The sequence below is a fragment of the Octopus sinensis genome, linkage group LG12, assembly GCF_006345805.1.
Source record: "Octopus sinensis linkage group LG12, ASM634580v1, whole genome shotgun sequence".
Lineage (NCBI taxonomy): Eukaryota > Metazoa > Mollusca > Cephalopoda > Octopoda > Octopodidae > Octopus > Octopus sinensis.
The window spans coordinates 68,394,681-68,422,194 of NC_043008.1; the positions used below are offsets into that span (position 1 = coordinate 68,394,681).

Here is a 27,514-nt window from a genome sequence, read left to right on the forward strand (position 1 = left end):
AATATAAAATGTTGATTTAAAAGTTTTTTAATTTTTCATATCTAAAGAGGAGGTTGATAGTCTGAATTGTTAAAGCATTATATGGAATTCCTCATGGCATTTGTTCCAGCTCCCTGCATTCTTAGTTTAAATTAGTAGCAGCAGCAGCTAATAATAATAATAATAATAATAATAATAATGATAATTATTATTATTATACTACACCTTAACTGTATTCAACTTTCCCCATAAACTTGTCTGCTCATCCAACAGTTCATACACAATTCTTTACACACTGATTGTTAAAGATTCATCTGTATTCACAGACTGTATATCTGTATTGCTGCCAGCTATCTCACCACATACTACATACAGATAAAGGGTAAAGACCCACTTTGGTCATGAAAGACTATGGTATTGCACCTAGAAAGTTCCCCTCCAAGATACAAGTCTGGGAAAATTTGTTTATAGAAGACCAGCAGTCACCCATGCATACCAGCCTCCCCTCTCCACACCACCAATATTATCCAAGGGAAAGGTAAAGGCTGATACAGCTTGGCACTAGTGACATCGCAACTCATCTCTACAGATGAGTGAACGGGAGCAATGTGAAATGAAGTGTCTTGCGCAAGAACACAAAACACAGTCCAGTCCAGGAATCAAACACATTACCGCATGAATGTGGGCCCGATGCTCTAACCACTGAGCCATGCACATACACACACATAGAGCAGACTATGTGATATTGTCTGTCTTGTACCAGAGATAGAGAGACTGTTCATTTATAAAGGATCTTGTATCTAGGAGAAAAAAATATATATTGACTGAAGGCACAGGCATAGCTTACATATATCAGTATAATAAGAAGTATGCTTCCCAACCACATGGATTTAGGTTCAGTCCCACCGTACAGTACCTAGGACAAATGTCTACTGTTATAGCCATACCCATGCTTAAATACACATGTATTTATACAAACACACACACACAAACATATGCATGTGTATGTGTGTGTATATATACATATGTGTATGTGTGTGATTGTATTGATTTTTGTGCTTTGACTTAGCATGATAGTTGTGAGCAAGTGTCACTGTCATGCAAGCAGTGACTTCTGTTTTCAATCTTCTATGAAAATATCCTTGGTCATGGGCGAAAATATTACCTTAAAGGTGCAGGTGTGGCTGTGCGGTAAGAAGCTTGCTTCCCAACCAAAAGGTTCTGGGTTCAGCCCCACTGCATGGCACCTTGGGCAAGTGTTTTCTACTATAGTCTTGTGAGTGGATTTGGTAGACAGAAACTGGAAGAAGCTCATCATGTGTGTGTGCAGGTCTTTGTGACAACCAGTTTTGGTGTGTTTACGTCCTTGTAACTTCACAGTTCAGCAAAAGGGAGTGATAGAATAAGTGTCAGGCTTTAAAAAAGCAAAAAAGAAACAAGTACTGGGGTTTGATTCATTCAATTAAAAATTCTTCAAGGTAGTGCCTTGGCATGGCCACAGTCTAATGACTGAAACAAATAAAGGATAAAGATTATTCAGAAACAGGTGAGGGCTGGTGACAGAAAAGGCATCCAGTCATAGAAAATCAACCTCAGCAATTCTGTCCAACCCATGCAAGCATAGAAAAGTGGATAGTAAATGATGATTATGATGATATTTTACATTGAGATGATACTAATGTTTGAATACAATATTTCATTTAAGGGCAAGGATAAGAGCTGTATCTCTGTGCCAGATCCAAAATATCCAAATACTATCAAAGGATATGGTAAGATTTTATTATTATTATTATTATTATTATTATTGAGTGAGAGCAATGCATGCCATCAAAGTGACTCTGGGGTACAAATATACAATGTCCAGTATACCCATCATGACTACCCATCTGATAAGGGTACATCAGGCACATGCATCACAACCATATGTGCACAACATGGCGATCTCATATCAAGATAAACAGCACATAACTTTGCAGGTGGGGCCCAGTTAGAATTCTCTTCACATCAAGTAGCCCATCCTGCCCAAAAGGTTCTTGAATAAGGGTTGTTTTGAGGTTGATGAATGAAACACCCATGTTTCCATAGATAAATTACTCAAACCCCAAAGAATTCCTCTCAACATCCTCTATGATACTTTCCCACTACTCCTGCTGATAATCAAAGATGCACTTATCATCAGCTACTAAAAGACATGCTCAACTGGTTAGGGTCAAGCAACTGACAAGTAAGTATGTGGTACTGAGCAGAATATTTGCTGTAGTCCATCTTTAATACCAAGACAAAACACTTCCAATCAGTTAAGATCAACAGCCATGAGAGCCACTACCAGATACTGCATCAGGGCATTTTATTATTATTGTTACTGTCTTTATGTATTTTTCCCTTTGTTTGTTTTTACATCTGTTTTTACATAAGCTAGATCAGTGGTCCTCAACTGGGATCCATATAAGATTTTTGGTGGTTCACACAAGATACTAGTAAATTGCGGAACTACACAACAAAATAATAAATTGGGAATCCACAATATTATTTTAAGGGCCCCTGAAAAATTTTTTGCTATAAAGATATGTATTACTATGTATTGCAGGAAACATTTAGATTTCTTTCTCTAACATTTTATGTAGTTCAACCTACACAAGGAAATGTGTGGAAAGCAAAATAGGAATTTGAAAGAAATTTCTATAAAACTAATTTTTAAACATTGATTGGTTATGGTGGGGAGGAGGTCCACCAGAATAAAACAGTAAAAGGGTCAATAAATAAAAAATGGTTGAGAACTCCTGGGCTAGATGAATATATTATAGAGAAATTGTTTCATGGCCGAATATCCTTCTTGCTGCTAACCCTGTCCTATTTTCTTTAATGGGTTATCTTATTCTGCACATCTTTGAGACATAAAGCTGGTGAGAGGGAGAAATGATAGCAAGTCAGTACTCATAGCTGAGTGGTTTTTGGGAGAAGTGTAAATATAAATAAATGCTCAGACATACACATCACACATCACATGCACACATACATGCACACACACGCACACACAGAGGCAGAGGCACAGGTATGAATGTATGGTTCAGTTCACTTTCCAATTATGCACATTCAGTCCCACTGTGTAACACCTTGGGTAAGGTGTCCCACTGCGCAGTAACAAAGACAAATGTCTACTGTTAGAGCCATAAAGCTAGCAGTTCATTCAGTGACAAGAAGTGACAGCAATTCACTGCTTATGGCTGAGTGATTTTGGAGAATTAAATATAAACGAATGCAAACACACACATACACACACTGTCTAGCCATCTCTCATTCTCCCCACACTCTCTTCTATTTACCTTGTGCATTGCAGGCACACTCTGACTCTTTACAGTGCTTTGTCTCTATTTCCAGCTCCACCCTGATTATTCCAACTCATCATCATGATACGTCCATATTCCATAGGTGACGGTTTGATAGGAGCTACCCAGCTGAAGAGCTGCCTGGTCTCCAAGTCTGCTTTGGCATGGTTTCTACAGCTGGATGCCCTTCCTAATGCCAATCACTTTACAGAGTATATAGGGTGCTTTTATGCAGCACCAGCACAGGTGCTTTTACATGATACTAGTACAGATGCTTTTATGTGGCACCAGCACTTGTGCTTTTTATGTGATACCAGCACCCATGAACTCATATAAACAATTATCTGTCTATCTATCTGTCTGACTGTCTCTGTCTCTCTCTACATCTATCTAAATGTCATCATCATCATCTAATGTATGTTTTCCATGTTGGCGTGGGTTGAACTGTTTGACAGGGGCTGGCCAACTGAAGAGCTCCTCAGGTTCCATGTCTGTTTTGGCATGGTTTCTACAGTTGGATGCCCCTTCCTAATGCCAACCACTTCCAGTTTACAGAATGTACTGGGTGCTTTTATGCAGCATTGGCATGGGTGGTTTCACATGGCACCAGCACCCACAGGCCTGCAAGATGAGGATCACTCAGTTGAAGAGGGATGCAGGGACATGTCTGTATGCAAGGTCAACTGCAATTTTACTTAGCTTGACGTGTCTTCTCAAGTACAGCAAATTGCCAGAAGTCTTGGTCCCTTGCCATCCCTGCTGTGAACCCAATGTCAGAAGATCCTTTCTCATCACTGTGTCCCATGTCTAATGCAAGATAACCATGTATCTCCTCTACAGCAAAATACCTGTTCCTGTCCCTCTCAACACCTAGCATAAAAGCCACATCCTTCTCAACCAAACTTTCACTCAGTTGAGAGGTCTCTTTAGTCTTGTGAGTTACTTGGTAACCCTTATTAGTGCTAATAACACGGAAAAAAAAAGGCATCCAGCTGTAGAAATCATGCTAAAACAAACAAATGGAGCTCAGGCAGGGCAGCTCCAGCTGGCTGGCTCTTGTCAACCGTCCAACCAATGCCAGCATGGAGAATGGAATTTACATGACGATGATGATAGTGTATAGTAGATACAATAAAGAAATAGCAGAAGAAAGCACAGGTCCTGCAAAAGCCATGTACAAGGGGAGATGTATGCCATTTTAAAGTTAGTAGTTTGCAGAGAACCAAGACTTGATATGTAATGCATAATTAGGAGTGGGTAATAGCAGAAACAACTTACACTAAATTTCATAAGCCATTCAGATGACTCACCAGATGTAAATGATACTTGCTCTTATCTTAGTGACTTAAATTAGAGCTGAATGGAGATGTCGTGAAAGCAGAGTAGCTAGAGTAGCAGTGGTAGTTGTTAAGGAATTCTTGCCAAGAGTTCCTCTATTGATGCAAAAAGCAGACTGCCTGTGTACGAAGTGTGATGCAGCATTGTAGTATGATGTGAAACTGAATGTGTAAGATCTATGGAGACAGGAGAAGAATGAGGTTAGTATGATCTGTAGGAAAGGCTGACTATATAAATGAACTGAAATAGTGACAGCATATTAAAGCCATCAATACATAGGAGATCTAATTATATTGGTATGGATATGTGAAATGAATAGATGGTGAATATTGGAGTGAAAGTACTCTCTTTGTTCATCAGTAGGGAACATTTGCGGAAGGAGGACACTTAGGAGGAAGTGGGACACCAGATCTCAGGAAACTGGGCACTGCATATCTTCTGATGAAAGACTAAAATGAGATGTGATAAATTGTAGTGCGGACCTATGACACTGTGAAAGAACAGATCCTAAAATCTTGATGATGATGAGGATGCTGATGTGTAAGGATAAACAATTAAGTATTTAGCGATCCTCTAGCTGGTCTAGGGGAGCAGTAACTTCAGAAAATAATTGACTTGGGCTGTGATGATTCATCCACTTCATACAACTGTGGAAAGTGGGTATAAAACAGGAATGATGATGATTATCGTAAATGATAGATATATTTGGTTCTTGACTTTTTGATGTTCAGGGAGAAGATATGTTACTCTAGCTAAATGATATCTCAATATCTGTGAAATGGTGATAAGCTTTATTAACCTCATGAGCTTAGGGCAATAGACGTTGTAAAGATCATGTTTCTTCCAACTGTCTTTAATGGACTAAGTACTTTGGTCTTTCACTCTTTTTGACGATTTGAGAAAAAAAATTTCCATCTTTGTTCAGGTAAAGAAATCCATCTTTGTAAGAATGAATCATGTTATAAAACTGCAAATGTGAAAACTACTTCGGATGCAGCGACCCCTGCTGATGGGGAGAAGGCTTCAGAATCTTCAGCTGATACTTCTACAGTTGATGTACAAAGATCTGGACCACATTATCATTGCCCACTTTGCAATGTTCTGCGAAACCGACGGAGTCCACTCATTAACCATCTATGGCGCTGCATGGAACAGCCTCGCAATTCCAAAGCACTGACAGACAATTGGAAAAAGGCTACAATACTTTTGGAAAAAGATTTTGAGAAAGTTCCTCATCCTCGTGATGTTGAAGGTTTAAAGGTAAGCTAACCAATGTCCTTGCTTTGTTTCTCATTAAATCCTTTACTTTTATGTAGTGGCTCATTAAAAATGGATGAAGATTTAGTAGATTTAGTGCAGTTAATTTCTCCATTTGTTGCAGCTATATGTATGGTGCTTAATTTATAAATCTCTCCAGAAGGATGATCAACAAGGCCAACCCTCTTGTTGGATTTGAATCCAAAATTTTGATAAATATAAACTAAATATTGTAATTAGTCCAATTCAATATCATTTTGCTGTAGAATGTCAGATATCATTTAACTTAGAATGTAGTGTCCACCAATCTGTTGTATGTACCCTAATAACAAATTGCATTTATATTTCATGTAGTAATGTAACCTCAGTCTATGTCTCTATTATTTTCTAGTATCACCAGTCCATTGTACGTACCCTGAATGATCTACCCATGGAAAAGTGCTATGCTCCTGACTGTAACTGTGGCCATAAGTACCATTGTCCCTTGTGTACAAAAGAGAAATTCAAACCCAATTTCTTGCAACACCTTCAGTACCATTACTATGCTCACTGGAAGAGACGGATCCAATATAAAGGTACAGAGATAACCCACTTGTACTCACTGGTGGTCTGTCTCACTATATCTCATTAGTACTCTAGTCTACTGTATCTCACTAGTACTTTATTCTACTAAATCTCACTGGTACACTATTCCACTATATCATACTAGTGCTTTATTTCACTAAATTTCATTGGTACTCTGTCTCCTATCTTACTTGTACTCATTGATACTCTGTTCTACTAATCTCACTAGTACTTTATTCCACTAAATCTCACTTGTACTCACTGATACTCTTCCTCTAATGATCACTGATAACTTTCTCTCACTGATACTCTATTCCACTATATCTCACTCGTACTCTATTTATATGCATTGATACTTTATCCTAATATACCTCGGATACTCTATTCCATTACATCCCACTGATACTCACTGGTACTCTGTCTCACTGACTCTTGGTCCTACTGTATCTTGTTGATACTCTATCTTATTTAACGATGACTAGGTCACTTATGACAGGCATTGATGCATAGTAGTAAATAATATGATTACAAAATAAAAGTGAATATAATTGGAAATTTGTTTTTTAAATTCCAATCATAGCTCTGCTATGATGCAATATCAGAAACAGGTTTTGGAAAGTATACAATTATATTACATATGGGCACAATACTTTTACATTTCTCTTCATTGTTTAAGTTGAGGGTGTCTTTATATATATATATATGCATTGTACACTTGTAAAGGTTTCCTCTGTACATATATAGAAATGGAAAAGTATATATTTTATCTTTTATCTCTTGTTTCAGTTATTGGATTGTGGCCATGTCGAAGTACTACCTTAAAGTGTTTAATTGAACGATTTGACACTAATACTTATTTTTAAAGCCTAGTACTTAATCTGTCAGTCTCTTTTACTGAACCACTAAGTTAGTGGGATGTAAACAAACCAAAACTGGTTGTCAAGCAGTGGCAGGACACGCATACACACACGTATATGTGTATGTATGTATGTATATGTATATATATGTGTGTATGTGTGTGTACATATGACATGTTACTTCACAGTTTGTTTACCAAATTTGTTCATACATATAGTCGAAATCACTTGCTCAGAGTGTCACAGTGGGACTGAACCTGAAACCATATGGTTGGTTGCAAATCAAGCTTCTTAACTACACAGCCATGATTACTCCTAATTATATATTTTATTTTTATTCTATTTTACAGAATACTCAGTGCTCCTCTGTAACGGACGTTGTGAGCTTGAGAAAGGTTGTAATAAAATCCGCTATCACTTTCACTGCCCCATTTGTGGATCGACCCGCCGGCGGCGCAAAAGCTTTGCTCGTCATTTAAAAATCTGTCCTGGGTCTGTCTGTATGAAAGTCTTGAAGCAGAACGAGTCGAGTGTAACAGCAATAGAGAATTTTTCTATCAATGGAGAATCTGGGCAGAAACTAGAACAGGAAAAGACGAATGCTGATGTGGACCTGTCGCCTTCATTTCTTGTGGCTGAAAACGGTAACATTGGAGGGAATGAGCAAACTGGGGAACCACCATCTGAAGTAACATGTGATGATAAGGATGTTGAGGAAGGTGAAGTGTTATGTGAACCAAAATCCTTGGAAGATTTTCAGGTATCTCCTTTACTATTTATTCTACACATATTGCACCTGTGATTTCATGTTCAGTCCAACTCCGCTGCACCATAAGCAAGTGTTTTGTGCTATAGCTCTGGGTTGCTTGTGTGAGTGGATGAGATAGATGGAAGTTGAAAGAAACCCATTGTGTGTATGCATGTATGTACATGTGTGTAAATGTATGTGGGTATATACAGGGGTTGGACAAAATAATGGAAACACCTTAAAATTTCAAACAAATTTATTTTAATATGGGGTAGGACTTCCTTTGGCAGTAATTACAGCTTGAATTCTACGAGGTATGGTCTCATACAAAGTTTGAATTGTTTCTAAAGGAATTTTTGCCCGTTCTTCAGCTAAAACAGTCTCCAGTTCTTGTAGTGATGATGGTGGAGGACATCGACTCCTTACTTGTTTTTCTAAAATGCACCATAAATGTTCAATAATATTGAGATCTGGGAACTGTGGTGGCCAGATAAGCTGTTCAACTTCACTAGAATGTTCCTCGTGCTATTCAGTAACAACTTTAGCTGTGTGAATTGGTGCATTATCAATCCTGCAAGATTGTGATTCCCTCTGGAAACAGTTCCACAACAATTGGTTGAATTTGATCAGATAAAATTCTCAAATATTCTTGACTATTAATTCTGCCATGAAGGGGAACTATTGGGCCAGTGGATTTCCAAGATATAGCTCCCCAGATCATCACAGATTCTTCTCCATGTTTAATAGAAGGCTGGGCAAAGTTCAGAGAGCTCCTACCTCTACTGGCAACAAAGGGCCTCTCAGAGTGAAAAGCAGATTGTATGATGCCTGTGTGTGAACAGCTATGCTACATGGCAGTGAAACATGGGCTGTGACAACCAAGGACACGCGTAGACTTGAAAGAAATGAAGCTAGTATGCTTTGCTGAATGTGCAATGTCTGCGTGCATGTTTGTCAGAGTGCAAGCATCTTGAGAGAAAAGTTGGGCATAAGAGGCATCAGATGTGGTGTACAAAAGAGACGACTGCACTAGTATGGTTATGTGATGTGTATGGAAAAGGACAGCTGTGTAAAGAAGTGCTGATCTCTAACTGGAGGGAACCTGTGGTAGAGGTAGACCCAGGAACACAAGGGACGAGATGGTGAAGCATCATCTTTGAACTTTGGGCCTCACAGAGGCAATGACTAGTGACCAAGACGTTTGGTGATTTGCTGTGCTTGAGAGGACCTGTCAAGCAAGTGAAATCATAGTCTTGGCTGATGCTGGTGTCACATTATTGGTACCTGTGCTAGTGGCACATAAAAATCACCTTTTGAGCATTAGGCCTCATGGAGACAAAGTAGCTGAACTCCTTTCAAGTGTTTGGCCTCATGGAAGCAATGACAGACCTTTGGCCTTATGTCGTGCTTGAGAAGACCCATCAAGCCAAGTGAAGTCCCAGTCGTGGCAGATACTGGTGTCACACAAATGGCACCTGTGCTGGTAGCATGTAAAAGCACCCATTACACTCTTGGAGTGGTTGGTGTTAGGAAGGGCATCCAAAGGTAGAAACCATGCCAAATCAGACTAGAGTCTGGTGCAGCCTTCCAGCTTGCCAGCCCTGGTCAAGCTGTCCAACCCATGCCAGCATGGACAATGGATATTAAATGATGATGAATTAGATAAGGACAATAACTCAAAAGGGACCAGTGACATGAATTTAGTTAATTATTATTAATTGTTAAGCTATAAGGTTATTTAGACAATTAAGTTAATGGTTGGGCAACAAACCTGTGTGTCAGCTGTTTCTTATGATAGTTGAAGGAATGATTAACAGGGAAAGAAAGCGTTTAACCTATGTGGACAATTTGTTTCAGGACAGCAGAATGGCAAAAGTTAACAAATTAAAAACCTGCTTGGCGGACCACGATGGATGGTGTGCTCACATAAAATTATTGATGTGTCTGGGAGGACAGCCAAACTAACTAACTGGGCAATGAATTCTTATTTTATAGAATTTTCCCATTCATATCTTCATTTTTGGTTTTCTCTAAGTTAAGGGAGATAATTTCCTTAGGTGAATAAATTATCATCCATTCCACTTCCATTCCTCAAAAGCAACATGTCAGGAGAATACAAAGCGTGAAATAGCTGGCCTGAATCTATGTAACTGTGTTGTAGTTTCACAAAACATCTTGTAGCCATATGAGATCTTAAGTACTAATTGCACACACATCTTTTATCTTTTACTTGTTTCACTCACTGGACTGTGGCCATACTGGAGCACTGCCTTCAAAGATGCACATATCTTTAGTTTAAGATCACAAAATCAACCCTGAAGCAATGAAAATGCTTGTTGTCTAAGTGATTGTACTTAACTTTTTTTTAAGCCTGGTACTTATTCTGTAGGTAACTTTTGGCCAAAGTGCTAAGTTACGGGGACATAAACAAACCAACACTGGTTATCAAGCATTAGTTAGGAACAAACACAAATATAAATACAAAACACACACACACTCACAGGGCTTTGGTTGGCCTGGGGCTATAGTAGACGATGCATGCCCAAGGTGCCACGCAGTGGGACTGAACCCAGAACTATTTGGCTGGAAAGCAAACTTCTTACCACACAGTCATGACACACACACACACACACACACACACACATTCTCTCTCTCTCTTTCTCTCATGCTAATGTGTATCTGATAAAGAATTGTAAATCTCTAAAAATACATAAGCCATGTCCTAAGTATGTAAGAAAGGAGAATAATAAAGAACTTTTGTATTTGTCAAGTTATATAACAAACATTCATTCATTCTTAAATATTTTGTTAACCAGATCCGAACCCTTTTATTTAATCATTTCTTTTACAGTAGGCCAGGGCCCTCATTATTTCCTTAGTGAATTCATCTTTCCTGTTTTAAACATGTAATAAATTAATTCCCTCCCGTTTTCTCCTCTTTATTTTTGCAGGTCTATGAACATGTGATTGCCAAGTTGTCTAATAAATGTCTCGATGCTCTTCGGGATAAAGGCAACATTGAGGAGATCTTTTCTGATATTGCCCTACGTACTGGTGCTGAATTGATTTGGAGCGAAGGAGAACTGGGAAGTCTTCCTGTACATGAATTAGTTGGAAATCTGAAAGTTCTAGAAATGTCAAAAGACTTGGTGTTAAAAGTAAGAATTTCACTTCTAGCTTTGCAGAGAAAAATCAAAGATTTAAAAATGACAAAACAAGAAAAAAAAAACCCAGACAAGAGTCAATAATGATTTCAGAAATTTTTGTTTGATTTTTCATTAGCTAATACATAGTCTAATACTGGGGCATTTAAGCCTGTGACTGAAAAAGAAATGGGTATAAGTACACAGGAATTTAGCCCACACCTCTTATTTTACAATATATTTTGCACTCTTATCACAAAAATAAGAGGGAGGTGTGGGTTTGATTCCCACTCATTCTAATAATCATTTTTTCCATTGGGGGCTTATATGCCCCTATATAACACCATTTTCTTTAGCCAATACATAGTAAACGCTTATAAGCTTAAAGCTTAAAATAATTATTTGCAGAATATATAAATAAGCATTGCTGTCATACAAATTATGTCTTTGGTTTCCAATCTTCTATGTATTTCATCACATCGTCCCACTGTCATCTCACTACACCTCTTGTGCATTTACAGACTCTATTATTTCCCTGTCACTTTTACTCATAAGCATCAACTACTACTTCTTTGTATGGGATCTTTCATCTTTCATACATTCTTTCTCCAGATTGTCCTCTTGTCTTTGAGTCTATCCTGCCCTTACTCTGAGGTCAGTGATCACTAGTTTATTTGAGTGTTTTATATATATATATATATATCATCATCATCATCATCATCATCATCGTTTAACGTCCGCTTTCCATGCTAGCATGGGTTGGACGGTTCAACTGGAGTCTGGCAAGCCCGAAGGCTGCACCAGGCCAGTCAGATCTGGCAGTGTTTCTACAGCTGGATGCCCTTCCTAACGCCAACCACTCCGAGAGTGTAGTAAGAGTATATATATATATATATATATATATATATATATATATATATACACATGTTACTTTCTTTACTGTATACTCATATTTTCTCTAAACACACATTGTAACTTTTATATATATATATATATATATATATATATACTAGCAGTATCGCCCGGCGTTGCTTGGGTTTGTAAGGGAAATAACTATATAAGCATTTTTAGAGAGTTACTTCCTTTATAGATGCCAATTCGGGCTTTCTTAGCCATTTCTGTTTTGGTGTCTTCAAGCCATGAAGTCGTTGTTCTAAAAGAACGCTGGTCTCCTTGACAACGCATTACGACGTTGATTTCCTTAAACTCCCTTCCCCACAGCTTCACGAGGGAGGGAAGAAGGGGGAGAAGCAAACAGGTGCAGGTGTGAGCGTGGACGCCAACTCCGCTGCCATTGACACACGAAAAATTATGCATTAAAATGGAATAAAAAATGATGTTAAATTATTTTTTAAATCGTAGACTCATCGTAGATGCGCGCTAATAGCCAGACAGGCTCGATATGAATTACGACTATAAGATACCCGAATTTGGTTAAACTGCACCGCAAAATGTGGGAGGAGTTAGGAATCTAAATCGTAGGAGACAGACACTCACACAACTACAGTTTTATATATATAGATATATATACATATTACTGTATTTTCCAGCATAGAAGTTGGTGTAGTATATAGCACAAACATGTGCTGGTGCCATGTAAAAAGCACCCAGCACACACTGTAAGGTGGTTGGCATTAGGATGTGCAGCCGGCCACAGGAACCAAGCCAAATAGACTGGATCCTGGTGCAGCTCTCTGGCTTGCCAGCATTGGTCCAACTGCCCACCTCAAGCCAACATGAAAAATGGATGTTAAATATTGATGATAATGATCATGATGATGATGTAGTGTAAACATTTGTTCATCATCTCTATCTTTTAAAATCCTGCAGCATTTCATCTCGGTGTATATGACCTATCTTTTTTGTCTGTAAATTTTGAAAAATTTGACTTGTATGCCAAAAAGTATGTTATTTTCTCTATGTACAGTGTGGTTTCTCTAAATGCAAGCTGTGACATTTTCTATACATGTTTTTCATGTTTGGCCTAATCATCTTTACTGTTTTCTTTTCAGGCCATTATTGGAGATCTGAATACAGAACAAGTTATTCCCACAAAACAATATGAAGAGAAAAATACTCAGACTGATGAAGGTCAGTAAACTATTTTCTTAACGGCCATATGAAGCATGTAGTCTAAAGTCAGAACCCCACTCCCCAATGACCGACTACATTTGAAAGAGAATTAACAAATGTTATGTCCAGGAATGTGGCACAAGTGAATCAAAGGACCCAGTCTTCAATGGTGTCAGATTGGAATTGTTTTCCATACAACATGTATATTTTTTGCATAAGCAAGATGGTTTATTTCTTATCATAATTATTTTTATAGCTAGGTGAATATTCCTTACTACTAACCACTCAGCTGTAAAGTAGAGAGTGGAGTATACTAGTTAATACTCCTTATTATTACCTGTTCAACTGTGAAGTAGAGTGTAGATATGCTGGATAGTATACCTTCTTACCATTAACCGATTGAGAAGTAAAGAGTAGAGATATGTTGGATGCTATTCTTTCCTACTGCTGTCCGGTCGACCGTGAAGTAGGGAGTAGATTATACTAGATGATACTCCTCCCTATCTTTGACTAATCAGTTGAGAGGTAGAGAGTAAAATTTTTGCTTTTCTCAGCCAGGTAGAATAAACAGTATAAGGTGATGTACTCCGGATGGGGAGGAGACTTATCAATACCATCAACACCAGTATTTGATAGGTATTATAATGGTTACAGTAGATCGGCTTGAGCTACTAACCATTTGGTCAATAGGTCTGTAGTCCAGCATCTTAAATACACAATCAACATTCCATTAATATTTGCAAGGAAATGGTTGGCAGATTGGCATTAGTGTGTTGGCCCAAACCCCTTATGATATTTACTTCTCTTTGTGTTCTTGCCCAGGGGATTGGCAAAATTGTGTTGGACAAAATGCCTTGTTGTTCTTTTGGCTCTTTACATCATGAGTTCAGCTGTAAAATAGGGAGTGGAGACATACTTCGGTCAGCTTTATCTTTTATTCTTTCAGGGTTGATAAAATAAAGTACCAGTTACAGGACTTGATGTAATTGACTGTTCCCTTACCCTAAACTTGCTCACTTTGTGCCTTAATTAGAATCAATTATTATATGAGGGTGGTGGAATAGTAGAACTGTTAAAACATTAGAAAAAATGTTTTGTGATATTTTTCCAACTCTTTACATTTTGAGTTCAATTCTTACTGAGACCAACTTTGCTTTTTATCCCTCTAGGGATGATGAGATATAATACCTATCAAATACTGGAGTTGATGGTATTGACTAGTCCCCCTCTCTTAAAATTGCTGGCCTTGTGTCTAAATCAAAATGCCATAAAGGCAGCAAACTAGCAGAATTGCTAGAATGTCAGAAAAAGTACTTTGTGGTGTTTGTCTGTAGCTCTTTACATTGTGAGTTCAAATCCTGTTGAATCAACTTTGCCTTTCATCCTTTCGGTGGGATCGATAAATTAAAGCTCTATTTAAGTTTGGGGTTGATTGTATTGACCACTCTCCATCCCTCAAAATTGCTGGCCTTGTACTTTAATCAGAAACCATTATTATTATTTTTTTTTTTTTTTCAGATTTGTACCCAAAGAATTGTATGGATGCTAGCATACAAGTTGAAGTCAGCCTGCTGTCAGAACAGAGAATTCCACCTTCACTTGAAATGAATCCCTCCAACACAGTTAATGGTGATAAAACGCCAGAAAACACCTATTCTAACCAGTCTTCAAAGCAACTGAACAAACGGGCATTAAATAATTCTGACAAAGATACAAGAGTTACTTTGAAAGAATACAGCTCCAAAAGATCTAAAGACAATGGTGAGAAACATCCTGAGAGTCCAGCAGCTAGTTTGGTGGCCTCACCATCTTCTCCCAGAAAACGTGGGCGGCCTCGAAAGCTAAACAACTGTTTGAACCCAAGCAATATTAAAGTTCGAAAAGTTGACTCAACCATAGAAGATTTACAAAGTCCAGGTGCTAAAACAATCAAAAGGAAAAGAGGAAGGCCAAGGAAAGAGATTAGCAATAAAGTTAATGCTTCTGAAGAAACTGTTTATGAAAAAGATCTTGATGATGCCGATGACATGACCCCAGATGCTGATAGTCACCTGTTAAATAGCAAACGCTATTCTACCCGTGGGAAGAAAATTGATTTCTCATTCCTCGTGGGAAAACCCAAGAAAAGCGAACTCTTTAAAATGAACTCTGAAAATGGTTTAAATGATTCAAGTGATGAAGACTCTCCATCTTCAGAAACAGTTGGTGCCAGTTGTTCAGACAGTGGTAAACCTGATGAGGCTATGTTAATTGATGACAGTTCTGAAACTAATAAACTCACAAATGATGAGAGTAACACTAGTAGTAGTATTAATGATAATAATAAGAACAATGATAATGATAAAGTAACTGTTCAAAGTGATACTGTTAGTCAGAAGAATTCTAAAGCATCTTCAACTAGTGCTAATCCTTCGAAATCAAAAGATTCTAGCAAAAAACCTAAATCCCGTGTTTTCAAGCCATTAGTAATGTCAGATGTTGCTGTATTACCTACCATCCGGGATTTATTCACTTCCAAAAAAAGGCAAAGACAGAGAAATAGGAATGATTTGAAGTCTGAATTAGCTGCAGCTGGTATAAGTGGTCGGGGACCATCATCATCCTTATCATCATCATCTACTAGTGAAGTAAATTCCAGGTATGCTGGGAACACCTTTAATCAAACTCCTAAAACTACAGAATCAAAACAGCTTTCATCTCACACTTATGACCTGCTTTGTCACTTGTGTGGCTTACAGGATAATCAATTTGATATAATTACCGAACATTTAAGGCAAGAACACAACATAGAAAACCCATTGCGTTGTGATGTCTGTCAAAGAACTTTCGATCGATTGTTTGACTTAAAGAGTCATCTGTCTCGTAAACATGGACCATTTCCCCAGTTAGCTATTGTTCACTGTTCTGTGTGTGGCAAAAGCTTTCAGGGTACTGCCAAACTGAATTGGCACATGAGTTTTATGCACAAAATTACTAAGGAACCCGATCCCAAAAAGACTTCTATGAAATGTAATCAATGCAGTTTTGTGGCTCCGAACTATTCTGCTTTGATTAATCACAAAGAAACTCATGTAGATGATTCTAAGTTGTGCAATTTATGTGGGAAACTCTTTTCAAAAGGGAACCATTTAATTACTCATATTCAGGCTGTTCACACAAAAGAGAAAGCAGCTCAGTGTAAGCAGTGTGGTAAACAGTTCAATCATATACGTTACCTCCGCACTCACATGAAACGACATGAAGGCATTAAGAAACATGAATGCAACTTATGTGGCTGGCGTTTCTTTGAAAGCAATACTCTTAAAGACCATTTAGAAACTCACAAAGACGTTAGCAAACGAAAATATCGTTTTACTTGTGACTATTGTGGTCAGAAACACATCAGTAAAGCTAATTTCAATGATCATCTTAACAAACACACCGGCAACAAACCTCACAAATGTCAGCTGTGTGGCAAAGGGTTTGCTTTCCGCACAATGTTGATGAAACATCAGATTCATATCCACACTACAGAGAAACCATTTAAGTGTACATGTTGTGATCGAGCATTTAAATTTAAGTCGAAACTTATTCAACACATGGTCATTCATACTGGAATCAGTAAATATGTATGTCAGAACTGTAACAAACCATTTTCATGTTCAGCTACACTGAAACACCACCAACCTCGTTGTAAAGGAGATAAATCATGGCAGCAGAGCAGAACGGTTATCAGTGATGGAATGACATTAACAGTTGATGGACTTCAACTGGAACAACAGCAGGTAGAGTCTGGTGAAAACATTGCCATTCCAGTGGGGGATCAAAACGACATTGTCATCGATATGTCAAACCTATCTGGTATCCCAGAAGGCAACATTCTGCAGGCTGCTGCACAGGCTGCTCAGCTGATGGAGATGCCAGAAGTGTTTATGTGTAGTGAGTGTAATGCTGTCTTCTCTTCTCTAGCACATGCTGAGAGCCATGTAACCACATGTCGTATTGATGTTGCTACTATCGACACACCAAACATTGAAATAAAGGTGTTAGACGACCAACAGAATACAAGCTTTGTTGAAACAGCAATTTCTGTTGATAATACCTCCACCATTGCTGTTGATAATTCCACCACAATTGCTGTTGATAATTCTGCCGCAATTGCTGTTGATAATTCCTCCACGATTGCTGTTGATAATTCCTCCACGATTGCTGTTGATAATTCTTCCACAATTGCCATTGATAATTCCTCCAACTGATCACATGTCAGTGGGGCATTATATTATTGAATAAAGAGTTTAAAAGTTCAAATCACATCACCAGCTCTGCTCTGCATGTTGTCCATAACGAAGACTTGGTTATAACTGGCTCAGTCCACCAAACTGTAAATAGGTACCATAGTGTAAATATACGACATTGCTGTATTTGGTAAGAACTCTAACATAAGCAAGTGATTTGTTAGCTTGCAATTTTTAAGTTCAAATCCTTGTGTGGGGTCTGGATAAGGTAATAAGAAGCACACTCCTGTGCATTCTTCCCTGAAATATTTTGTAGATATTTTATATACAGGGAATTACCAGAATCTTCTTTGATTTGGTAGCCAAGGTTTTTTTTTTCTTTTTAATTTAAAGAGATTATTAATGTAAATATGGTATAGTATTTACTGGGATTTTACTATTTACAGAATAAGGAACAATCTCAATTCTTAGTTTTTGTTAACGTTAGAAAGCTATCTTTGAATGTTCAGTTAGAGAGTTGTACAGAAATAAAAAACCTTGCAATGTTGTACAGACAAAAAAAACAACAAATTAAAAAAAAAATGCAAGAAAAACATATACTGATGCAGGTGAAGTAATCTTCTGAAAGGCACTAAGGAACACTCACTAAATATTTCATTAAAGATCATTATAAATGCACTGAGATCAAGCTTTGAGCTCCCAAGATGTAACCACATGTATTCTTTGTCCAATTGTCTCATATTTTATCTCTTCAAGGTATTGATGTTGGGATTCTTGTTAAAGGGAGTGGAATTCGATTTCTTTGTACTGTTGAGTTATTCTTCATAAAGAACCTTACTTTGAATTTCATGACAATCAGAAATGTTGTTTTAAATTGATTAAGGTATATTAATGATGATTTGTGAAAATGAAATCCTTGGTGAGTCCTGCTTAATATTGGTGTCATAATATTTATTTTCACTTTAGTGTATGTATTTTGGCCTTATTAAACTATACAACTTTTTTGTGATTGTAACCATATTTCTCAGAAAAGATTCATTCAATAGATTCTGTTTTTTTTTGTTGTTTTTCTTTTCATCTTATTCATTCTGTGATCTGTTTCTGTGATTATATAACAACCAGTTTTAACATAACAAACAGCTATGCCTCTCCCAACACACATGCACACACATACACATTGACATTTCCTTGTCAAGGTTGTTTCCAAAGTTTCTTCATCAATGCTGAAGATTACCATTTTTAACAGCTGTGCTTTCTAAAGTTTAAGATCGCAAAATCAACCCTGAAGCGATGAAAATGCTTTTTGTCTAAGTGATTGTTGTTGGGTACCTTCCTCTCGTTCATTTCTTTTCCTTGCTCTCCTTTTTTTTTCACCTTTAGCTTACTGCTGGAAAGTAAACCACACCAACAACTCTTTCTAGTCTTTTCCTACAAATTAGGTTGGCTGTAGAATAAAAGAGTAATAATTCTTGCTGGAACCACAAAAGTGTTTCTTAGGTACACTCCCTGTACAAGATCTATTTGGCGATTCTTTTCTGCACCCTAAACAGTTACATTTTACAGCAGGCAATGGGGTGAATCTATGAAGTGTCCAGAAAAAAATATGTAATCCCTGCTAGCACGGAAAAACATGGAAAACAAATATATGATGTTTGTGTGTGTGTGTTGGTGGTGGTTTTTATTTCTCTTCTTGCATGCTATGATGGGTGAGACTGTGTGTATGTATACACACAAACACTCACACACACACATATGTATTAAAATGCAACTATACTATCTATTAAGGGTCTTTCACATCATATGAGTTGCTTAATATTTTTTTTTTGGAGCAATAAAGTCCACATGAAAAATTTTTGATAAAAAAAGATTATTGAGAACACAATTGCATTTTCGGTACACACTCACATACAAACATCCACACACATCCATCCATATATATATATATATATATATATATATATATATATATATATCATCATACTTTAACATTCATTTTCCATGCTTGCATGGGTTGGACCTATATATATTCCAACTTATTCAATTATATACATATATATTCAAATAAGTATATAATCGAATAAGTTGAAGTGAACAAGAAGGAGTACAGTTGGACATTTGTTTGTAATCACTACAAATGTTTCCACACTATGTAATTCTCCAAGTTTGCAGTTATTTGGTTATGTAATCTTTTCCTTGAATTATGGGATCTAGTTGTGTTTCCTCAAGTGAAGTATAAATATTGAATCAGTAAATTCAAATTCTCGGCTTCAAGTACATCCTTTCTGTCTGTTGTGGCCTGTGGGTTAGTAGTAGCCACTGAGTTCGTTTAACGTCTGCTTTCCATGCTAGCGTATCATGAAATGTGTCATGGCTGAAACTCTGTTGATAAACTGCTTGGAATGTATCTATGGAGTTTGGGTGGTGGTCATGATGCTGGGGTTCTTGTTAAAGTGAGTGGCATTCGATTTCTTTGTACGGTTGAGTTATTCTTCATGGTTGGTTACATTTCCAATTGCCCTTGGCTGACCTTCAAGAATTCACTGGTCAATCTGTTGACATCATTTTGTATATATCTACATTTATATACAGCTATACGTACACATGTATGCTCACACACACACATTTACATACTATATGTATATATAGATACATGTACACACATGTATATACTTAGACATGCATATTAATATATGTACCCATACATACATGTACACACATATATATATATGTAAATACACTCATCCATACATACATATACATGCACCCAGACATGCATATAATCATCATTTAATGTCCATTTTCCATGCTGACATAGGTTGGATAGTTTGACCAAAGGCTGATAAGCTGGGGAGCTGCAGCAGATTCTGATCTGATTTGGCAAGGTTTCTACGGACGGATGCCCTTCCCAACGCCAACCACTGCAAGAGTGTATTGGGTATTTTTTACGTACCACTGGCACAGGTGCCATTGACTTGACACCAACATCGACACAACTATGGTCTCACTTGGCTTGACAGGTCTATACAAGCACAGTATATTGCCAAAGGTCTCGGTCACCTGTCACTGCCTCTGTTAGGTCCAACACTCAAACAGTGCTTTTTACATGCCACTGGCACAGGTGCCAGTCACACAGCACTGGCATTGGCTACAACTACGATCTCACTTGGCTTGACAGGTCTTCTCAATCATGGCATAACGTCAAAGGTCTCAGTCACTTGACATTGCCTCTGTGAGCCCCAACATTCAGAGATCACACTTCACCACCTTGTCCCATGTCTTCCTGGGTCTACCTCTTCCACACTGTTAGAGTATGACACTTCTTCACACAGCTGGCCTCGTCAATATGCATCACATGACCATACCAGTGCAGTTATCTCTCTTGCACACCACATCTGGTGCTTCTTATGCTTACACTCTTTTGTGCGTGCACACTGACATTATACATCCAGCAAAACATATCAGCTTCATTTCTTACAAGCCTATGCATATCCTTGGCAGTCGCAGCCCATGTTCCATTACTGTGTAGCATGGCTGTTCACACACAGGCATCATACAATCTGCCTTTCACTCTGAGTGAGAAACCCTTTGTTACCAGTAGAGGTAGGAGCTCTCTGAACTTTGCCCTGCCTATTTGTATTCTAGCAGCTACGCTCTAGGAGCATCCACCCCAACTACTGACTTGGTCACCTAGGCAATGGAAGCTGTCAACTACTTCTCCCCAACTCCCTGGCACGTGACAGGATCTGTTTTCTATACATTTTAGTGTTAATTGTACCTGTGCACCTTCCACACACAAAAACTATTTTCCTTGTTAACCTTCCCCTTATATTGCTGCACCTCTTATGTGTCCATAGCTTACACCATGTACATCTTATGGTGTTTCTACCTACACCTTTTCTGCAGATCATGCAGGGCCATCTACCTGAAGGAATTTGTGATTTGTCTGCTTTCCTACTTACTAACACTTTAGTTTTTGCTAGGTTTACTCAAAGGCACTTCTATTCTAGACCTTGCTTCCATACCTGAAACTTCTCACTCTAGTTCTTGTAGTGATTCAGCTATAAGAGCAAGGTCATCAGCATAGAGGGGCTCCCAAGGGTAGCCTGCCTTAAATTCCTTTGTTATTACCTAGAGGACTATGATGAACAAGAGGGGGCTGAGGACTGATCTTTGGTGAACCCCTACTTGTAGCATGCATTCTTACACTATACTCATTGCCAACCCTCACCTTACTGACAGCATTCCTATACATGGCTTGTACTGCTCTCACCAACCACTCATCTATCCCTAGTTTCCGCATTGACCACCAGATAAGGGATTGGGGGACCCTGTCAAAGGCTTTCTCCATGTCAACAAAATCCCAATACAGAGGTTTATCTTTGGCTAGGTATTTCTTCTGCAGCTGTCTTACCAGAAATATAGCATCAGTGGTGCTTCTCTCTGACACAAAACCAAACTGCCTCTCATCTAACTTTCTCCCTAATTAGTTGGGCTTTGACCCTCTCTGTAACTGTCATCACCTGATCCAACAATTTGATACCTTTGTAATTATTTCTATCTAAGGCATCACCTTTACCTTTGTAGCAGTTGACTATGGTGCTGCTACACCAGTCATTGGATATGACACCTTCATGCACCACCTAGTTAACAATGCGGGTGACTAGAGCAAAGCCTGCACTGCCAGATATTTTAAGCATCTCAATGGTGATTCCTGATGGGCCAGGGTTCTTTCTCTGTCTCTATATCCTTAATTGCTTTATCTACCAAAGTACTGTACATTCAGTTAGCTGGTCCTTCAGTTGAGTCAATGCATATATATATATATATATATATATATTTATATACAACATATGTATATATATATATGTACATATACATATATATGCATGTATATAATTAAGCAGGTACATATTACACATACCTACATATATCCAGATGTCTGTGCTTGCATATTTAAACAGACATGGTCACATGTGCATATCTACACACAGAGTTTACAGAGGCAATATTTATATATCACCTGAGGAAACACAACTAAATCCCATAGCGCAAGGAAAGGGTTACCTAACCAAATACCTGCAAATCTGGAGTACTATGTTGCATGGAAACAATTGTAGTGATTACAAATAAATGTCCAACTGTACTCCTTTTTGTTGGCTCCAACTTATTCAATTATCTGTTCACACATAACAGAAGCCATAACACAAATCTAGCAGTATGTATAATACTACTAGTGGATAACACCAGATGAAATCTGAAGGTGGACAAGCTTTATACTGTACTGCACTATGTTCTTAACAGAATATAACATAACTACACACACACAGTGATGCTGGACTGGCTCCTGTGCAGGTGGCATGTAAAAAACACCATTTGACATGGCCATTGCTAGTACTGCCTGACTGGCCCTCATGCCGGTGGCACATAAACACTCACTACACTCTCGGAGTGGTTGGTGCTAGAAAGGGCATCCAGCTGTAGAAACTTTGCCAGATCAGATTGGAGCCTGGTGCAGCCATCTGGTTCGCCAGTCCTCAATCAAATCATTCAACCCATGATAGCATGGAAAGCGGACATTAAACAATGATGATGATGATATATATATATATATATATATATATATTATATATATATATATATAATATATATATATATACAGGGTGCATAAGATATTTGAGGACAAATTTATGTTTATAAAAATGCATATATAATAACAGATAACTTTATCAAAAAATGCTATGAGTATAAAAAATAAACCTTCTTTTCTATAATGTTATTCAATAAAGCCACCTTCAGCCGCAACAACTGTTTCTATATGAGATCTAAATCATCTACATGCTCTAATCAAGTGGTCCTGGTTCCTTTTGGACATTATTCTGACTATGGCGGCTTTCAAAGAATCTTTGTTGTTATGGGCTTGTTCATTGACCTCTCTCTCAACAACACTTCACATGTAATAGTCCAATGAATTGAGATTTGGGGAATTAGGAGGCCAAATGTTAGGGGTTATGTGATCATGAAAATTTTCAGCCATTCATTCCTGTGATACTAGAGCCATGTGTGGTAGTGCAGAGTCTTACTGAAACACATATGGCTTTCCATTGCATACCCTGTCTATCCAGGGCCTAACAACTATTTCCAGAACTCTCAATGTAGGCAGGAGAGTTAACTCTAAGGCCTTGTGGAAAGAAGTAAGGTGGCATCACATGTGCTTCATTGCTGACAACCCCTAAAACCATGATAGTTGCAGGGAATTTTGTATGCATAACACTTGGAACATCAGAAGGATCTGCACAAAACCATCTGTCATTTCTTCTGTTAACTTTTTGATCTTGGTCGAAGTTTTTCTTGTTTGAGAAAAACTAAATCACATCTTCAACTGGATTTTTCAGTTTGTTTAAGAGCCTTTTAGATCTGATGTTGTGATTTTCTTTTGCTTTTTCTGACAAATTGACCTTTCCTCATCATATAAGACTTATATCTGATGTCTTCATGAACAATATTTCTGACTGTTCCTTCTGACACATGGAGATCTTTCGCAATTGACCTCATGGTCTTTCTGGTATTGTAACCAATGGTCTGTTGAACTTGTTCTGATGATTTCAGAGTGTTTAGGATGCTTTTTATGCTTTGATACTGGTGATATGTTTCCATCTTCAGTTTCTAGCTCCTTACAAACCTTGTAGATGAAAGATCTGGCAACTTCTAAAAATCAAGATATTTCTAAATCGCTACAACAGCATGCCTCTTCATTTCTTGAGTAATCTGAGGGTCTGCCATTATTATTTTCTGAAATAATGATTATACAGAGTTAGCAAAAATGCAGCAATGACCCCAAAAAGGTATGTCCTCAAATACTTTATGCACCCTGTATACATGCATACATACATATACATGTGTGTATCTGTATATATCTATGTATGTATACATGCACTTCTAGGCTTCATCACTAATTCTGTTCTCAACCAAGTTGAATGCAGTTTTTTAGCAATGTCAGTCCAGTTTTCAGCTATATTTCAAGATTGAAATATGGTTCATTAAAAAAAGTGAGATCAAAAGTGGGAAAGTAAGGCAAAAATGACTTTGAATCAAAATTTTTATTTTAAAAGCAAAGTATAGAGTAATTGGGTTTAAAAGTGCTCATTGGAAAGAATCTTTTGGTGAAAACCTCGTTAAAAAGTATAAGCTACAAAAAAAAGTAGTGTGGCTTTAAGTGAAAAAAAAATGGTAAGTAACCCCCAAAATTGACTTTGAATTAAAATATCTCAACTTTTGTAAAAGAAGAATCCTATGAGATGAATTTTATGGTAAAAACCTTTTAAAAAAATATTAGCTCCAAAAAAATTATGTGGCTTTAAATGACAGAAAAATTGTGATAATTTTAAGAAATCAAAATATTTTGTCTTTTTAAGATAACAATATTATTTGAACTCAAATGAAAAAGTTCAAGATGAATATTTTGGAGAAAACCTCATCTAAAAATATTAAGAACAAAAAGTTATGGGTTTTGGATTTCATATTTTTATTATTCTGTTTGTTTTAAAATATGTATATATTGAAAACATTAAAATAAAATAAAAATTTCACTCATTAAAAAACTAATTATTAATTATTTAATTAGAATATAACATTATTTTATAACAAAAATTGTTTTAAAATATATTTGTTTGTAACAGATATGCTGTTATTAATCCTTTGGTACTTTTATGTGCAAACAAAATTTTTAAGTTTGTACAAAATCTATATTTTAAAAATATCTGTATATATATATAAGGCAAGATGTGTGTGTGTGCACGTGATTGTAGTTTATGCACATCCACAAATTAGCACACATGTCGCTCAAATTTTAAGAGGATATTCGTCAACATCCTATCTGGGTTTTGTCAACTTATTTTTTTCCCGAGGCACCCACGGATAGCGGTAAAATTCTATTTTCAACCATAGCTTTTAGCCATAAAAAATATCAGCCATTGATTTTTGATGGTATCTAACAAAAAAAAAATAAGATAAAGAAAAGTGGAAGAAAGAGGCAGAGAGTTTCATGGGAAAGACAAAGTGAGAGAGGGAGAGAGAGAGAGAGTAAGTGGTGACGTTCATAAAAATCTATTTTTAGCCATTAAAAAAAATAAGATAAAGAAAAGTGGAAGAAGGAGGCAGAGAGTTTCACGGGAAAGACAACATGAGAGAGGGAGAGAGAGAGAGTGAGAGTAAGTGATGAAGTTCATAAATAAAATGTAAAATGTTTTGTTTTTTCTTAAACACAAGATATGTTAGTTAATTTTTTGGCTCAAAAAGCAAGGCCATGTAGGGGGATATGGAGTTATGTACAGGGTGGTGTTCATGTAAAGAGTTCAGGCCACTTGAGGTCAAGGGAGACTAGTGTTCAAATTCAGGATGTTTTTGAAAGACACTATATTTTATAATCATAGTATATATACTTTCTCACACAACAATTACAATATATTTATTTTAAATCATTTATTTATTTTAAATCGTTCATCTTTCTCCCCCTTCTCTCTCTCTCTCACACACATTACTTTGGGTGCGAAAGAGTTTTGTTTTTATTTTACGCCAAGTAAAAAAGTGTTATGTTGAGAATCCATTTCTTTAACAACAAAGAAACAAAGAGGTGAGTAACAATTTGTCAGTGAATTACACAATATAAATGGGTACAATTTCCAAGGCTTCCACCACACCCCACTCCATTTCATGGACCACAAAAAGGGTTTTGTAGCATATTAAGATGCCAGAGTAGTTGATTCCATGCAAAGAAAACGATTTTTTTTCTTAGTGAAAATCATGCGAGTGTTAATCTACAAATTTAACAACATTTTCCCATTCATTTCTGTTTATGAACATGTATGCATGCACAAAACATGCAATAGGTGTACGTGTGTATATGTGTGTTTGTGTCTGTTGCCCATATATATTTATATTATATACTAGCAGTGTCGCCCGGCGTTGCTCGGGTTTGTAAGGGAAATAACTATATAAGCATTTTTAGAGAGTTATAGCCAAAAAATAGCAAAAAAATGCATTAAAAATGGGAAAAAAATGATGGTAAATTTTTTTTAAATCGTTGACTCATCGTAGACATTTTTAGAGAGTTACTTCCCTTATATAATAGCGAAAAAATGCATTAAAATGGAAAAAAATGATGGTAAATTTTTTTTAAAATTGTAAACTCATCGTAGATGTGCGGTAATATCCAGAAGGGCTCGATATGAATCACGACTATAAGATACCCGGTTTTGGTTAAACTGCACCGCAAAATGTGGGAGTAGTTAGGAATCTAAATCGTAGGAGACAGACACACAACTTCACTTTTATATATAAAGATATATATAATACTAGCAGTATCGCCCGGCGTTGCTCGGGTTTGTAAGGGAAATAACTATATAAGCATTTTTAGAGAGTTACTTCCCTTATAAATTCGGGCTTTCTTAGCCATTTTTATTTGGTGTCTTCAAGCCATGAAGTCGTTGTTCTAAAAGAACGCTGGTTTCCTTCACAACGCATTACGACGTTGATTTCTTTACACTCCCTTCCCCACAGCTTCACGAGGGAGGGAAGGGGGAGAAGCAAACAGGTGCAGCTGTGAGCGTGGGCGCCAACTCCGCCGCCATCGACATACGATGCATTTTATGCATTAAAATGGAATAAAAAATTATGTTAAATTATTTTTAAACTCGTAGACTCATCGTTGACGCGCGCTAATAGTCAGACGGGCTCGATATGAATCACGACTATAAGATACCCGAATTTGGTTAAACTGCACCGCAAAATGTGGGAGGAGTTAGGAATCTAAATCGAAGGGGACAGACACTCACACAACTAGAGTTTTATATATATAGATATATATATAACATATATAATATAACCAATTTCAACAGATTTTGCCCAAATTTGACGTCAATATTACTTAATTTGGTTTGAAATAAAGAACTTGATTAGCTTAACCCTTTTGTTACTGTATTTATTTTGAGATGCTCTGTGTTTCTTTCAATTATTTTGA

The 27,514-nt window shown here is 37.2% G+C and overlaps 1 protein-coding gene across 1 annotated transcript in view; it reads left to right on the forward strand.

Annotated features, from left to right (window-relative positions):
* The window catches only part of LOC115217962, a 28,465-nt gene extending 10,384 nt beyond the window's left edge, over positions 1 to 18,081 (forward strand). Inside the window, exons 4-10 of the mRNA XM_029787683.2 lie at positions 1,685 to 1,748; positions 5,569 to 5,903; positions 6,292 to 6,475; positions 7,672 to 8,081; positions 11,021 to 11,227; positions 13,225 to 13,303; positions 14,804 to 18,081. Coding sequence (XP_029643543.1) covers positions 1,685 to 1,748; positions 5,569 to 5,903; positions 6,292 to 6,475; positions 7,672 to 8,081; positions 11,021 to 11,227; positions 13,225 to 13,303; positions 14,804 to 17,520 — 3,996 coding nt within the window. The 3' untranslated portion in view covers positions 17,521 to 18,081. The remainder of the gene's footprint in view (positions 1 to 1,684; positions 1,749 to 5,568; positions 5,904 to 6,291; positions 6,476 to 7,671; positions 8,082 to 11,020; positions 11,228 to 13,224; positions 13,304 to 14,803) is intronic.
* The last annotated feature ends 9,433 nt before the right edge of the window (positions 18,082 to 27,514 follow it).